Below are 15,893 nucleotides of genomic sequence, written 5' to 3'. Positions count from 1 at the left end.
AGAGATGCTACATTACCAATATTGAGTGCTTTATTTACAGGGTGAGAAACCACACAAGCCGCCACAGAGATTACGTATTGAGGTTGGTGTGATGACGAAACATATTATGGGAAATCAAAATTCACAAATTATTAATTTAGATTGAAACCATTTTGCCATTTTCCCCCTAGGACTGCAACTATCCAGGATTTACTGAAGTAGAAAATAGTGACATTCCTGGGCATCCCAACCCTTTTCAACATTTGCAGAGAGTCTCGGAGGCCCAGCACTTCACTGTATGTACATTAATCATCATGTTACATTCATTTGTTGCACAATCATTTTATAGGTGTAGGAAGTGACAATATTTTGTAATCTTCAGTTCAGTCAGACAAGACCTAGAGTTGACAAACTGTATTCATTATTTTTCACTGTAGTATTCTAATTGACTTTAGAAAGGCCTGTTTGTTCACTAGTTGTCACTTGTTTGTACCTACTGCTTGTAACTCAATATCCTGTTCTGAAGAATGCTGTGTTGCCTAAATGTAAAGATTTGGAAGGCAGCAGTGATGTGTTTGGTGTCCTGTTTCCTTCTGTTACAATGGATTTTTCTGGGACACTCTGCATCTAATCATCCTAATCTGAGAACCAGGCGCCCATTAAAGTCCTGTTGTATTAACAAAGTCCAAGTTTCACAGATGACATTCCTCAAATATTGGCTCAACAAAACAAAAAAGGGTAATTTAGGGCAAACTGGTGTAAAATACTAATATGCAGTCGTCTTGTTCAAAGCCAGATGTGTTTGGCGTGATGTGAAACAGACTTGTTATGTCAAATTTCAAAGATACCTGAGCTGTCACACTTTTTTTATGAAACTGAGAATCGCATGCAGACTTGCACGGCAAACAGATGTGTATCGAATGAGACCTTTCGGTGTACGTGATACTGGATTCCAAACACACGCATGAGGAATCTGCCATATGTATACAGTGTGCCAGGATGCTTTGAGAATCGTGGCAATGAAACATAGTTTATCAATTAGTCATATTAATCACAGCGGTCTTGCCTGTCCTCCCTGCAGGCTGGCTTCCTCAGGATCTGGAAACCCTTCTTTGTGTCTTCCCTCTCTGTGGCCATGTTTAAAGACACTTTCTGGTGGTTCTTCCTCCACAGGTTCAAGGTGATTCTGAACTTTAAAAAAATATATGAATCTTTTAGATGTGTTGCTCTTGTTTTCATAGCCAGGGTTTATGATTGCATCCTGCACTCTATTGTGCTCCACAGGCTCTGTATTGCTGTACAGTTAACAAACAAAACATGTTTGGCATTAAATTGTCAGGTGGCTAAGCACAAACAGTTTGAAACTTGGCGATGGTTTTAGTCCCTAAGCTTTCATTATGTAGCTAACTTCCAGCAGACATGGCACCTCTGAATTAGCCTAAACAATATCATCCATCCATCAGACTGTCAAACAGTGTCAAATATGCACTGATTAAATATTTCTGCCTTATCGCATGACTGAAATTGATTTTCTCTCACTTCTCCGTTGAGCCTGACATGGAGGAGGAGGAAAACAAACTGTTTGACCACATTTCAGGAGTGTTTGTTTCACTGTTGAACACGGTCCAGATGGATTTGAAAGACAAACTGCTAGAGGTACATTATTTTACTTTGTGTTCTGTGTTGTCACCAGTTCTGCATACAGTCAGACAGCAAAATATTTGAAGTATGTTCTTTCAGGTGTACCCAGACTGCTTGGCACAGTCGGTCTACACAGCATTTTATGGAGCATTCCCTGAATCCAAGCGACTGGATGATGACTTCAAGAGATACCTAGCAGACCTAATCACCTTCTGGATCTCAGGTAACCACACACTAATAATGCATACTTGCATTGTCTCTCAGACAGACAGTGATTTCCATATTTGACATGTGTCAAGTGTGAGGTTTTGAACAATTGCGTTGCGTGCTTTTCAGGTATGAAGCCCAAACTATTTTCTTGGCAGAGTTGGAACTTGAGTTGGCTGGCTGCAGCAGCAGCAGGAGACGAGGACAATGAGAGGGAGTCTGCTCAAGGTGAGCCATACTCACTGCACATTGGAAAACTGTGTTTGCATGCGAGTATGTATCCATTTGTACATACATGTGTGCATGTGCATGTATGTTTCTGTGCGTGTGTGCAGGGGTAAACAGTGGGTGGGTTTTGGTGAACTGGATAAATTAATATGTGTTCTTTTAAGTTGCTTAATATCGGATCAGTAGTATTCCTTGTTCAAATGGTTCATTGTCAAACTTCAAGTTTTTTTTAACTGGTAACTGGTGAATAACCCATAAACTTCTTCATCTTATTACTAGCTGCATTTAATACTAAATGCTTGCTGTATTTCTCTGTTAAACACGTTGATACAGTTATCCCTAAACGCTTAAAATATTGTCTAGCAGACATTGTGTCACATGTGTTGAGCTCAAGGCCCATGGGTTGGCCTGCAGCCAACTTTGATCCAGAATCTGGGTTGTCAATTCAGTGATCTGCCTAACTGCAGCTGTGGTTAGAGGGAATGCAAGTACCATTAGAAGCACACTATTGCATGCTGCGACACAGCCTTCACCCCCTCTAATGCACTTTCAAACACAACCTCGTTCTCCTTTGCTCACTCGTACCTAACACAAGGAAGGCTGATGCTAAAGGCAGACAATTTGATGACAGGTTGGAGACCGAGTGATTCTTTATCAAGTGTAAAGAGACACATTTGTCTTTCTGATTTTAAAGATGTGACATCCCACACAGAGGTTACATTACACTGGCTAAGCTGAGTAAAAGTGCTGCACCAGTTCTACGAGACAGGGAAGAAATTGACAGGACCAGCAATTACCATTACCAAGTTTGAAGATAAAAGGTGCTTCTGCAACTAAGTTTGCTTCTCTGTATGACACAATGGAGCGCGTCAATACCATGAATATAAAACTGCAAAGAAAACTGAGATGTGAACAGATGATCGGGTGTATGCATGCACGATACAACAAACGACTTGCAAACAAAACTGCATTTATGAGACAGCCAAGCGAACTTTCCTCGCTTTATAATTTATCAGTCAGTGGAAAAAGGGAGAGTGGGGATACACCACACACAAATTGAACACATTCACAGCAGAATTTAGCAGGAGACGTGCTGACTTTGAGGCGCAAAAGTCCAGTTTTGAAATTACGAATCCATTTGCAGTTGATGTGGTGAGTATGCCAGAATACTGGCGTTTAGAACAGAGTGAATTACGGTGAGGATCTTCGCCCCTTTCGTCCAAGATATGCCCTCTGCCCTCAGGCCACCTGTGTGCAAGCTCCTATTTGTGTGAACAAATTTTCTCCATGGGGACGATCGACAAATCATGATCCCTTTTCTTTTCAAACCTTTTCTCCATTCTGAATGTGGCCTCAGTTCATGACTTTCTGATGATAAATGAACTTGCATTAAAGTGCAAAATGGGCCATATGGCTAAATAACAGGTAGCTCTTCATGTTATATTTAGACCTGAGAGGCAGACTATATGTTAGCTACAGTATATGGAAGCTGTATATATTTGGTCACCAAATGCTATTCACAACCACTGATGTGTCATAATTTGGCATGTGAGGTAGGTAATTTATTAGGGAGTCCAATATGGTTTCTGAATTTAGTTGATTGGGCCTTAATGAGCCAGCAGTATCAGTTGTCCTTTTGGCTTCAGTTGGATGGTGCACTTAGCGGTCACTGAATGACCGATGAGTGGTCTTTCAAGTCTGTGTTGTTTTAGATGATTGCGTAATATGTTTGTTTTGTTCCTTTTATTTTACATAACTTAAACACAGCTAAAAAAAAATAAGTTAAAGAAATATTGTTAAATATAGTTGGGGACGTCAGCTGTGGGTTTGCTTTGTTTTTGTTTTTTAATACAAAACTGATTATCTCTTTGCGTGGTTTTAATTTGCTGTCAGGGAAAAGTGTGAAATTGCCGTGAGTTGCTAGAGGTCTGGGTTTCCCATCCCTCTTTCACAACGATCTGGTGTTCTGGGGGTTCCGTGCTAAGGCTGCAAACACAGAATTCCCCAGGTTGCATAACTGCAGATTTCCTCTGGGGGAAATGAAGGTTCATGGCCCTGAAATGTATCAAGTTCAGCTGTGTGGGCCCCCCTCAGGCCTCCCCTCTCTCCTGCTAGCCCCAGACCACCTCTCCACCTCCCCATGCTCCCTCCCTGTTCATCTTCACTTCTCTTACTTTCTCATCCTCCCCCCATCTCTTTGTCTCACTCCGTCTTTTCCTGCGGCACTCGCTACACCTCGACGTCCACAACCAGAATCAGACTTCCTCCAGCCTCCCTTTAGACTTTGCCCTTGTCTGCACATGCTGGTAGTAATATAAGATACATGTGGTCCTGTGTGTACATGCTTTCGCACAAATGCAAATGCATTACTGCTGTTCCAAAGTGTTGCACCGAGTAGTATAAATCGTACCTCACTTGACTTTTACAAGTGGAGGGTTTTGCCTCAAGTCATCGTTCATCCCTGGCGCTCCAGCAAGCTGTACAGTAGCTCTGCGGCTGCTTCTTTGAACCAAGGAAGCGTAGAGTAGAAGTGAAGAAAAGTAAACTACAATACTGCCTCAAACTGATTTTATTTTTGTTATATTGCACTTTTGTCGAGTACTTTAAAACCACAGAAGACCACGGTAAATATTAAAGTGCTACCAGATAATACAGAGTTTTGGATTAACCTGCACATTTGACCTGATTAGTGACTAAATCGGGTAAACAATTATCTAATTCTTAATAATACTTAATTTAGACAAGCTGTTTAGTGTTAAATAATCAACTTGTCTCCACTCAATGACAAAATTATAAGCCAATATTTTTGATTATTAAGGAGACTCTAGGTCATTGCTGGCAAGAAAAACAGCCAATTTCAAAATAATTTGATAACTCTAAAATACAGCAGATGAACAAAAGTGGCCGTGGGAACCTACATTTTATAAAGGTTTGTAAAAAATGATTTGTGAGTATTTTATTAAACAAAACATGTCAGTCCTGGAACACCTTGTGAGCATAAATTATGTTTCTGACATGCCCGCAATGTGTCTGTTTCCTTGGAAGTCTGTGGCTTCATGTCTATGACAGTTGTTTCTCGCTCCTGTTGGCTGCAGCCGCTCTTCGTCCTGCTGGGAATACACAGCCTTGAGTCTGAAATGTGTTTACATTTTGAGCATGTTACAAATTATCTGCTAAGACTAACTTTGCGTGACTTGGCAGAAGCCTTCACCTTGCTCAGATGTTGTTTGGGTCAAACGTATTTCAGGGGTTTGCTCTCTCAATTTTACTGTCTTTATCTGACAGGGGTTCTCCAAGCCAGATGTGAACCCAAGCAAAAGGTAAAGCTCTGTGTGTGTGTGCGTGTGAGTGAGTGTGTGTGTGTGTGTGTGTGTGTGCGTGTGTCTGTGTGTGTGTGTGTGTGTGTGTGTGTGTGTGTGTGTGTGTATGTGTGGTGTGGCAGCCTGCCAGTACGTCTGCAGTACTGGGCTGCGCTATGACAGGACTCCAGTTTCACTCAATACAATATAAACTTATGAGGGAATTATTACAACATTTGACCATGTTGACATATTTTTATCTATCCCAGCATAAATTAATAGATTTATCCTGGAATTGTGCAGTATTACCATATCTCAACTATCCTTATCAGATTGAATGATGCTATTCATGTATATCATGTGTCTAGGACTGTCCAAGGACACTGAAGTTTTCCCAAACTATTCTTTGCAATGTGTGTTTAATCTTCCCAAAGACAAGGTCAACAGATTTGATTATCTTGTCATTTAGTCAGCTAAGCTGGGAAATGGACTGCTTAATATCTCCAGAGAAATCCAGTATAATCAAAGTTTGGAACGCTGTAGGTGCTTAATGTGTGAAAGGTTTTCGGCTCTCTATTACAGGCTCATGTGAATTATACAGTTAGAGGCTGAATGACTGTCTGATTTTATCAAAATATATCCAAAGGTTAATCCTGAATCAGTCATTTTCTAATAAGTTACATTTACAGTTAATAACAGTTAATACCAGGTCATGTAAATTCTGGTTATACATCATCGTATTATCGTATTTTCGTATTATCATACATTGCTTAATAATCAGGCCTAATCAGACCTGAGATTGCGGTTATGGAACATGTTGTGATTGAGTAACAAGGTAATCTTTCTTATCAGATAGGCGTGCAGATAGTAAAAAATCAGTTTATTTCTTAAATCTATTATCCGGACTGCAGTACAGAGTGTGTTCCTAAATGGAGTGTTGAGTTTGTTATCGCAGTGTGTCAGCGGCAAATAATTCTTAGTTCATCTTACTCCAGCTTTCTGCTCAGCCTCGTAGTTTCAGGGACTCATACTTAGTGGCAGAATTGGGGCATTGGCTTATGTAGCTTCGATACCTTTGATGTATCTTCAATACTCGACGGCAACAAAAACAGCGGCGCTGCAAATGATCCAGGTAGAGGAATGCAGGTTGTAAGGAAATGAGGCACACGCCAAATAACTCATCTTTCTTTTTTTTTATATAAATAACACAAATAACTTACAACAATGAATGATAACATATTGCTATATGCCAGTATTTAGATATTGCAGTGATATCATGCAGAGCTTAAGAGACGTGCCTGTTGAGAATGAGATGAGTAGGTGATTTTTTTCTAGTGTTGTGTTAATTGAACTTCTGGTATGTACTGCTGAAGTTTTTTTGACGGATCTTAATCGTATTTGGTGAAAAATTGGAATGTCTCAACAGAAATAATAAAAAAAAAAATAGCTCTCCTTAAATAAATAGTTGTTTTACATATGAGGGACAGAATAAAATTCCATGTCATACATTTATATGATTATTAACTGTGATGGGGAAAAAAAGATTGCATAACATACACAGTTAAAATGGTGTTCACTTTGTATTTTAATCTGGATATCTTCTCAGCAGCAGCAGAATATTCTAGCATTTTAAAATCACACCTTGATAATGAAGAGGGAGTCAGTGAGCAGCTATAATGCATGTGACCAGAGTCTGGCCTACAATGCATAAAGGACTACAGATCATCCACATAGGCTATAAAATGTCATGTGTGCTGTTGTAATCGTATTTACTGTGCCTCTGTTTTTTGTGCTCCGAGCACTCGTACCGTGAAAAGACAAGTCCAGCTTGCTTCAGCACATCTAGTCCAAGCCAAATCTCTGTTTTGGACCTTTCTGCTGATCACACAGGTCTCCATATCTGGCCAGGCATAGATCGTCTTGGGAAAAAATATACAGTCCTGACTGCGTATAATACATTTAACTGTTTTATAAGAAAATATTGAACTGTTTTATAAGGAAATATAATAATATTTAACTCACAATAACAAGTAGATTTTAGTGGTTTTACAGTTTGTATATCGGTTGAAACTATTTCATTTCAAATATTTCAGTACTTGTGTGGAGATCTTTAACAGAAGATTATCTGATGGCAATCGATAAGTAGTTTTACCAGTTCATAATGCGCCCATCTGATATCTGTTGTTGTGAAAATGTTATGGAACATCACATAACTACAACTTGAGGAGAGTGGAGCGTGATGTCGGTGATGAGTTTACATGAGTTCTGTGTCCGGCAGCTTATATAACATGTGATCGAAATCATACACGATTTGCCACTCATCAGTCCTCTTGTCAGTCCACCCTCCTCTCCTCCTCCCTGCATTTCATAGGGATGAAGTGAGATGCTATGTGCTCCCTCCTGGTCTTCTTCCCCCGCAGTGGCCGTCCCTTCTGAGACAGGGCTATGAACATTTCCTTGCCATTTTTAGTCCACTTTGCGGAGGAGTAAGCATTGAAGTAGTTTTCTAGGAAAACCTCCTTGAAGTTGCAGTTGTCATTGTAGATCTTCTGAAAAGGATAAAAAAAACATTGCAGTATTATATACAATCTGCTGTGTCACCAGCTTTTACCGTAAATTCTAGGTCATGATTTTGCAAAGGGATTGTTTTTGCCTTAATTATTCTATTTCTGCTTAATTATGGGTTAGCTGAAAACAGTGCATAGCTTTTGTCACAGAGGAGAAATGTTACCTTGCCTTGCAGCTGTCCGGTCCTGTTCATAGAGATATAATACTGACTCTTCACCCCTTTGATAGCCAGTATACCTCCCTCGGACACGGTCCTGATCTCCAGGATACCTATGAGACAGTCGCACAGTTAGGCGATTGAGAGGCAGTACAGCACAGATAGCAGGCTATCAACATCCAGTCTTCGCTCCAGCGCTGCACTGTGCTCAGCATTCATCTTCATTAACAAACGGGATGGAAGTTCCTGTGGTTAATCAGTCTGCGGTCCCTCTGGCTTTATTCAAGCCTTGTTAACTGGCCTGGGTGGCCATTACACAAACCACAGCCTATGCCATGGCACATATGGGAGACAGATTAGGCCTCCTTCCCCTGGGATTGAGAAAACTACCTCCTTGCATGTGCTTTGCACGCTACGCGTCAGACGTGCTCTCCAACTCTGTGGGAGAGTAAAAAAACTCATGCCAAACTATTTTGGCTTCGTGACTGTTTTGTGATGCATCTTAAAAATGAATGGCACGCTACCATATATGTCAGAATACGCTAGGAGGCATTCTTTACTCCATAAATTATATTTTTTTGTAGAAAGCAAATACGTGATATGACTGATTATCTAGTGTCTAGATTTCGTGATAAAGTGAATAAATGCAAAAAGTGTGTTGTTTCGATAGGCCAAAATATTCATTACCTCTTTACACATAAATAAATTCAGATTAGGTGCACAGTGTAACATTCAGAAACATCCCAAGAAAAACATCGTCCTCAGACAATACAGTCAAATCTCAGCAGTGATTGAAGAGTATGTTGCTTCACCTCCCCTTGAGCTGAATTAGCCTGTTACTTGTCCTGTGTGACTTTAAAGCTACAATACATGTCACTTGCTCATTTAACCTAACAGACATGCACACCTAGGTCTTCACAGATCCAAAAAGCTCTACCTGGCTCAATAAAGAGCTATGAAAAAATGGTTAAGACTCATGTGGTAACGTTAAAACCCGTAGTCACAGGAATCATCAGATCCTGTCAAAAAGGCTTTGGCATGGTTATTTAAAATCAAGTTTCCAATTTACTGCACCGCTTCCAGCTAGCAATACATCTTATTTGTTTAGTTTATGCTATAGAAACTACCCTACAACATATATTCCATATACATTACTCTTGTGATTGAAGCTATGCTCACATTCTCAAAAACCTGAAACCGGTGACAGTAAAACACAAAAAAGTATATGTCAACAAGGACTCCAACAAGGTCCAGATCTCAGGTTTTTAGGGGATATGAGGCCTTATTGTTAATATAGACATATTGCAGAAATTCTTCCATTTGACAGACAGGGAGAAAGAAAGGGAAGAACTCTATTAAAGCTGTTCAGACTGACATTGAGCATGCTGCGCTTCAATGTTTGCCAGATCACAAACAGATGGCAGTCCCCCAATCATGGAATGTTGTTTGTGCTCCACCTGCACTTGATATTTGACTTGATATTACTGCTCTTTTACTGTGTAGTCAAATGTATTTAACCTTGCTTTTTTATTACTCTATTTTTTTTTTATCATGACTTAATGTGTAGGTGCTTCCAAAGTTCAAATTAACTCTGAAACTGAAATTTGTGAATTCTGACACCTACAGAGAAACTCATGCAGTTTCCCATTCATTTTCTCTTGAATCATTCATTAATGGCAACAGTAGATCGGCGTGGAAGTTTAAGTTGCATGTTTGTTCCTCAAGTTGGGATTCTGTCCTAGTGGAAAGCTTCCAGGAGGAACAGGATAGGAATGATAAGTGTTTTTTTTTTTTGTGGTTGTTTTATGCTGTAGGAGTGCAGCACCCATGCTAGATGTGAGAAAGTAGAGATAGACAGAACTGCCAACGCAAAAAGCACAAAAATGGTATTGTCATAATGTTAAGCGTCACAACTACAATTGTTTGGTGGACTCTGAGAGAATGAAACACATACATACACACACACACACACACAAACACACACACACACACACACACACACAACACACAAATACACACACGTCGTTAACATGTTGGCTGTGCAGTATATGCGGCTATCCTCAGTTTGAACAGATTTGTCTTCACTCTCTGGCCAAGCCCCTGGCTAAGTAAACTAACTCAAGGGAGATCCCTAATTCTGCTCTCTCTGGATAGAAGTAGGATCCACCGTGCTTATATTAGTTGTTAAGGATGTAGCTGACTTCTAGGAATAGTGGATTCCTGTTCAACTGAACTGGCGATTTACATTTATTACATTTATTTATGGTACATACTGCAAAACCTTGTCATGACATATTATAACATAACTATTATATCACAGCATGTAATGTTTAGTAAATTAATTACCATAACTAATGTTGCAAAATTTAATCACATTGTCTTCAAAGGCAAATTTGGCCTTGTTTGCATTGAAACACTTTTGGACAAAACATATCTTTATTTCCCTAACTTCCCTTACTTTGAAGTTCTTTGTGTTCATTTGGCTGTGGCTTGGCATGAACTTTTATTGATATTATTATCACACTTTGGTTATTCCCAGAATTTAGCTATTCCAGTATCTTCCACTTTGACCCAAACCTGCATGTGTTAGTAATTACCAGTTACTATTTGGTTAGGAATTAATCCCTCCATTAGCTCATACTTAACCTGTGTTTGTTTGGTGTAGAGGATATGTTTACACATTCAGTAGGAAATTATCCAGTGTGAGAGGCTGATTTAGTACACAGTATTACAATACCCCCCACCAGAATGCACACATATCAATCTTTCTTAGATTAGTCCTCTGTAACAGTGTAGGTGCAAGGAAATTGCTTATTTACAGTAGTGATAAGCACTGAGTTTGTGATCTGCACATCCTTTTGGAATGTAATAAACTCTGAATAAAAACTGAAATTGCTGTGTGTTGCAAGAGATGAGTTGACTGGAAATAGGGCTATATATTTTTGTTGTGGGGGCACAGGGACTGTGGAAGCCAAAAATCATGCTGCTCCAAGTTTGTCATTTTGGTTTCTTTCTTTTTTTGTGAAAGCCTTATGCAGTAGGCTTTTCAAGGCTTGCATGCAGCCAACAAGTATGAATCAGTGATTTATTATGTATATATCTGAACTATGCTGGCCTCTTCAAAGGCTCATTGGGCATATTTCTATGTGCTTTTTGCGTGCTATTGTCAGCCACATCTGGGTGTATCAATTTTTCTGCCTTTCATCGCCAATTGTTGCGCAAGCATCTTTCCCATCCACTTAGAGGCATTCCCTGTCATGCCAGCATTCCAGCTAGCCGCACTGTCAGATAGGAGGAAATGATAACTACCCAAAACATCCTCAGCATGGCAAGATATTTCTAATGACCATTGAAACACTGTTGGCTCTAGAGCAACATTTTTTATGATTTACTGTGGCTAGCCAATAAGCAATAGTAATTGGCACGCATGACTTTACAAATTTTGCTTTTGATGTTTTTGAACCGTACTTTTGATTATAAGGATAATTATGCAGTTGGATTCTGTGAAATGCAGTGTAGAGTTCCCTCAAATGACATGCCATGTGTCCTCTTGGTGGTTTAACACCAGAGGCTGTAGGGTTGGCTGTCTCTATGTTATGATAAACAGAGACAACCTTAATCATGGTTGTGCAAGAAGCCAACTTAACATTCCAAGAAAAGCTCAGAAGGTGAATATGATTAGTCTTTCCATTTCTATTTCTGCCATGTCTCTGTCCCTAGACTTCATTCTGACACTGTGTGTTTGTGGGAGAGTACGGCTGAGCAAGTGTGAGTCTGTGCCAGTGAGAGCCTGGGCTGATAGAAGCCTGGCCCCCATCAGCCTCCAAGCCCCTTTAGTTTACTTCATTACAGACTGTGTTTAGATGGTGTTATGATTGGGCAGGCCAAAGCCCACACCTGCTTCACTTTACCTCTGTCACTTTGGCTACTCTATGGAGACACATGACCCATTAACACTGTGGTTACACTGTGGGGAACATTGTACAATAACACCTCCCACGTGCTCCTGTCACCTTGATGGGCCAAAGGCTCATTAATGACTCGCACCACCAAATTCAGCCAGTTCACTGTCTAGGACTGAGTATAAGCCTACATTCAAGTTCATTGTATGTTGGGAACTTGTAGGCACAGTATATATGAGTTTTTGTAATATACATTCTCATTAGCATCAAATGCAAAGAAACTCACAGGGATAATCAGACAAATAACAGTCAGTCTTACTGTAGCAGTTGGTGGGATCTTGAGTCCCATTGATGTTGCCGTAGTCGTCAATGGTTAGGAACCACTGCGTGCGGCTGAACAGCTGTCGGATGCGCACGTCTCCTCCCTCCATGTAGTCGTAGTTCCTGGTGTGGCGCTCGTGTTTGGAGCAGTTCATGATGGCGGCCAGTTGCTCTGGAGTGCGGTCACTACAGGCCACACACACACTGCCAAACAGGAAGATCATGTGCACGTACAGTCCCGAGAGCAGATTTGGAAGGTTCCATGTCAGCATCCATTTGCGCATTATAATACAATGCAGTGGGGATCCATGAACAACATACTGAAATGTGAGATAGAGATCTGCGCGCTATCCCTCTGCCCCACGACCCCCTGACCCCTGACCTGCGACCCTTTTGTTGTGGCCTTGCGTGTCCCTCTTGCTGCAGCAGGGACTCTTAGTGGGACGCTGAGACAGGCTGGCGGTGGAGGAGGCAGTCTGAAGCTGGCGGAGACTGGCTGAGGCTGGAGAATGGGCTGGAGAAGACGGGTGGCTGGATTATGAGTTGATGTTTCTCTTTAATCCTCACTGACTGTGTGTGTTGGCTGCACCATCCTCTTGGGACCATAGTCCAAAAGGGGACATCATAATCCACTTCAGGAACTTCTATGCAGGACTTCACTATGAAAAAAAAGAATGGATTTAAGTAGGCGGGTTTGATTCCAGGTAATGCAGTCTTAAGAATGCTAAAAAATGACTAATTATACTTACAGGTACAGTTACAAGTTGAAAGATTTTTGTTGAAGTATTTTCAAGAAAAAAATGTAATCATTTTTGGCCAAATTCTCATATAAAAATTTCACATAATTGCACTTTCAAGCTCCTGTAAATTACTGAATGTTAAACACTTGAACAGAGTATCTGTTTTTCCTAAATCAAACTCTCCAAGGGGTTTCCTTGTCACGGACACACAACAGTGAAATATCTTAGCAATGCTTTTCAGTTGGCTTCACTTATCTGTAATCCCCTCTATATCAGCATACACACCACCTTACCATACATGTACATTGTCTCAAGCAAACTTAAGTCTATGCTACTTTTGCTGTAAAAAAAAAAAAAAAGCCCAGTTGAATAACTTACATGTGCTGTGAGTGATGACGGGAGCTGAAAGAGGTGTATTCCCTTTCAGTAAGAGTCTTAATTTGTGGACTCTTTAGTTGTAGAGCTGTAGACTCAGTTGTAAACCGAGCCCAGTAATGCCGGTAAGCTAAGCAGGAGCTGAGAGCCTCTGTCACTTCCCATGGATGTCTCCCTGACTCTGGCAGGCTGGCTCTGTGCATCTTCCACTGTTGTTGTGCACTCTGCCTAGATAAATGCCTCTTGCTGACCTCACTTGAGAGCAATTAGATCCCAGCCAGTCAGCTGTCCCTGGCCGAGATGGAGTGGAGAAACACCCTCTGCCTGCCTCTCGCTGTCACTCGCCCACCGGACATGAGAGGGAGCTATAAACTTTTAGAATAACAGGCTTTCCTTGGTATGCACTCCCGAATACTTTTCCAACATTTGCATGCACAGTCACTCTACAACTTACTACAGCCTCTCTCAAACATCCTGCTCTTAAATACGTTCATGCTGTGCATGTTAAAAGTCTCATAGTGACTCACATTTGCTCAAGTGATGAATACGATATTTGCTGTGATTTCAAAGCTGTAAGGAATTTCTCCCCTATCATTTAAAATGTCACAATCAATTAGTGGTTATACTTTGTAGCACTGAATCATTGGTAAGGAAGGATTTATAGACTCAAAGCCAAAAAACTTAAAAGAATCGCCTCAATTCGCATGCTTATTGAGAGTAATGGGGGGGAAGCAATAAGTTACGGCTGGCAGGTATCCATCGAAGGGGAGAAAAACAGAAGACATAACTGCTCAGAAGTAGTCATCTCTGTGTCAGGGGTCATGCACTCTTTCACTTTTCGTGTTTGTATTTAAAGCCACAATTTATTGCCTTACATACCTGGCCTCTCCTTGGACTCACCACTTCAAAAGTTTATATGGGCCCTAATGACGCGCTCCCCTGGGGAGGTCAGGGCTGCAGGCCTGAGAGAGAGAGACTTCTGGCCGCAGCAGGCCTCCCTCTCATCTGCTAAACTGGTGGTCGTAAAGGCCTGATCTATTAGGTGTCACTGTGGCCTGTTCATCTGTCCCTTCTATCACCTCAGAGACAGTTCACACTCTCGTCTGTTGGATGGATGGGCCAGGGGAACACCGCACAACACGTCACTGCAGACAGCCACTGGATTACAGATCCAAACACTGGAAGATTGGACACACTATCATTGATGCCAAATCATGGATTTCCAGAACTTAACATCACTGATGATCATCATGGATTTCCAGAACGTAACGCGATAGAAATATAGTTTCATGAAACACAAATATTTCTTTTGCTCTGATTAAAGTTGGCAAAAGTAAGACTTTTTAGGTAATATTTTGTTTGAATTTTGAAAAAAAAACGATGTTCCTCAAAGTGATTCATGAGAATTTCATGAGAGTTACAGCGAAAGCTACTACTACTTTCTCCAAAAAACTTCTGTATGTCTCGCTGTTCCAACCAATCAGATAACCTTTTAAGGAAGGGTCACTTCCCCAGCTGTCAATCACATTCACGTGCTGACCAGGGGGATGGGTTGTGTTTTCAAAATTGCAACTGAATTCAAATGTGCCTGTGGAACTTTTAAACCATGTGATGTAAATTGTCAAAACTTAGGGCACACTCAAGTGCCGCGTCTTTTGCATGCTCAAATCCATTCATTTCAATGGGGGCATGCGGCAGGTGCTAGCAAACGCAAGGCCGATGCGGTCGCAACGCGCACGCATTGCGACGTGCCTTTTTTCGACCGTGACCATGGCGCACTGAGATAAAAACATCTCAACTTTTTGGAATGCCGCTAGCGCACCGCATGTCACATAGCCTGAAAGCGAAAGAGAGAGGGATGTATTCATGGCGAGATCTTGCTCCACATGTAGATCAAGAAGAAAAGCTACTATGACAGTTTTACTGCGATGGTAATCCATTATTTCAGATAAGTACTAACAAACTTGTGAAGTTGTTGTCGCCAGGCGCACCCGTAGCACAACCGTCCAAGCGCACTTGATAAACGTTCGGTGTTCACTGTCCTCTCAGCCCTTACACTGATGTCGCTTGCTTGAGTAAACTTGAATAGAGCCCCAACAGTATCTGAGCATGCAGCTGGAACATCTTTGATAGTTGATTGCAGCCGTTAAATTTACTCAGCCTGGCTGCCATTTTAGAGTTTTTACAAGAGAACCCAGTTCACAGGTTAAGGACTGCGTCCTTGACCTCTCATGATTATGGGACAGCAACCTGGGAGGCGGTGGTGGCCCTGGCAGACTTTACATGCAATGGAAGTGAACACACAAACAATAACATCTGATCATAACAATAACCAGGCCAATTGGACTGAAAAGGCAACCTTCCCTTTTAACATCTTAGTTATGTTTGTGTTCTGACTTTATCCTTTAAAGATCTTCAGGCTTATCCCTTGTGAACTTCCCACAGACTTTACAACATGTCAGATTTGTTGTCATTT

At 41.0% G+C, this 15,893-nt stretch overlaps 1 protein-coding gene across 1 annotated transcript; it reads right to left on the bottom strand.

Moving 5' to 3' along the window:
• Positions 1-6,608: 6,608 nt before the first annotated feature.
• Positions 6,609-13,561, bottom strand: fgf7 (fibroblast growth factor 7). Its single transcript, XM_071528945.1, has 4 exons — positions 13,421-13,561; positions 12,301-12,961; positions 8,086-8,192; positions 6,609-7,903 (listed from the first exon to the last, which is right to left on the bottom strand). The coding sequence occupies exons 2-4, from the start codon at positions 12,584-12,586 to the stop codon at positions 7,688-7,690; spliced, it is 609 nt and encodes a 202-aa protein (XP_071385046.1). The 5' UTR covers positions 12,587-12,961; positions 13,421-13,561; the 3' UTR covers positions 6,609-7,687.
• Positions 13,562-15,893: the final 2,332 nt, after the last annotated feature.

Source organism: Centroberyx affinis, unplaced genomic scaffold (genome assembly GCF_046629955.1).
Source record: "Centroberyx affinis isolate AG114_WGS23_722 - 3 ecotype Tasmania unplaced genomic scaffold, CSIRO-AGI_Caff_v1 ptg000122l_1, whole genome shotgun sequence".
Taxonomy (NCBI): domain Eukaryota; kingdom Metazoa; phylum Chordata; class Actinopteri; order Beryciformes; family Berycidae; genus Centroberyx; species Centroberyx affinis.
Note: the sequence above shows the minus strand (reverse complement) of the source record. Positions and strands in the feature narration are given on the sequence as shown.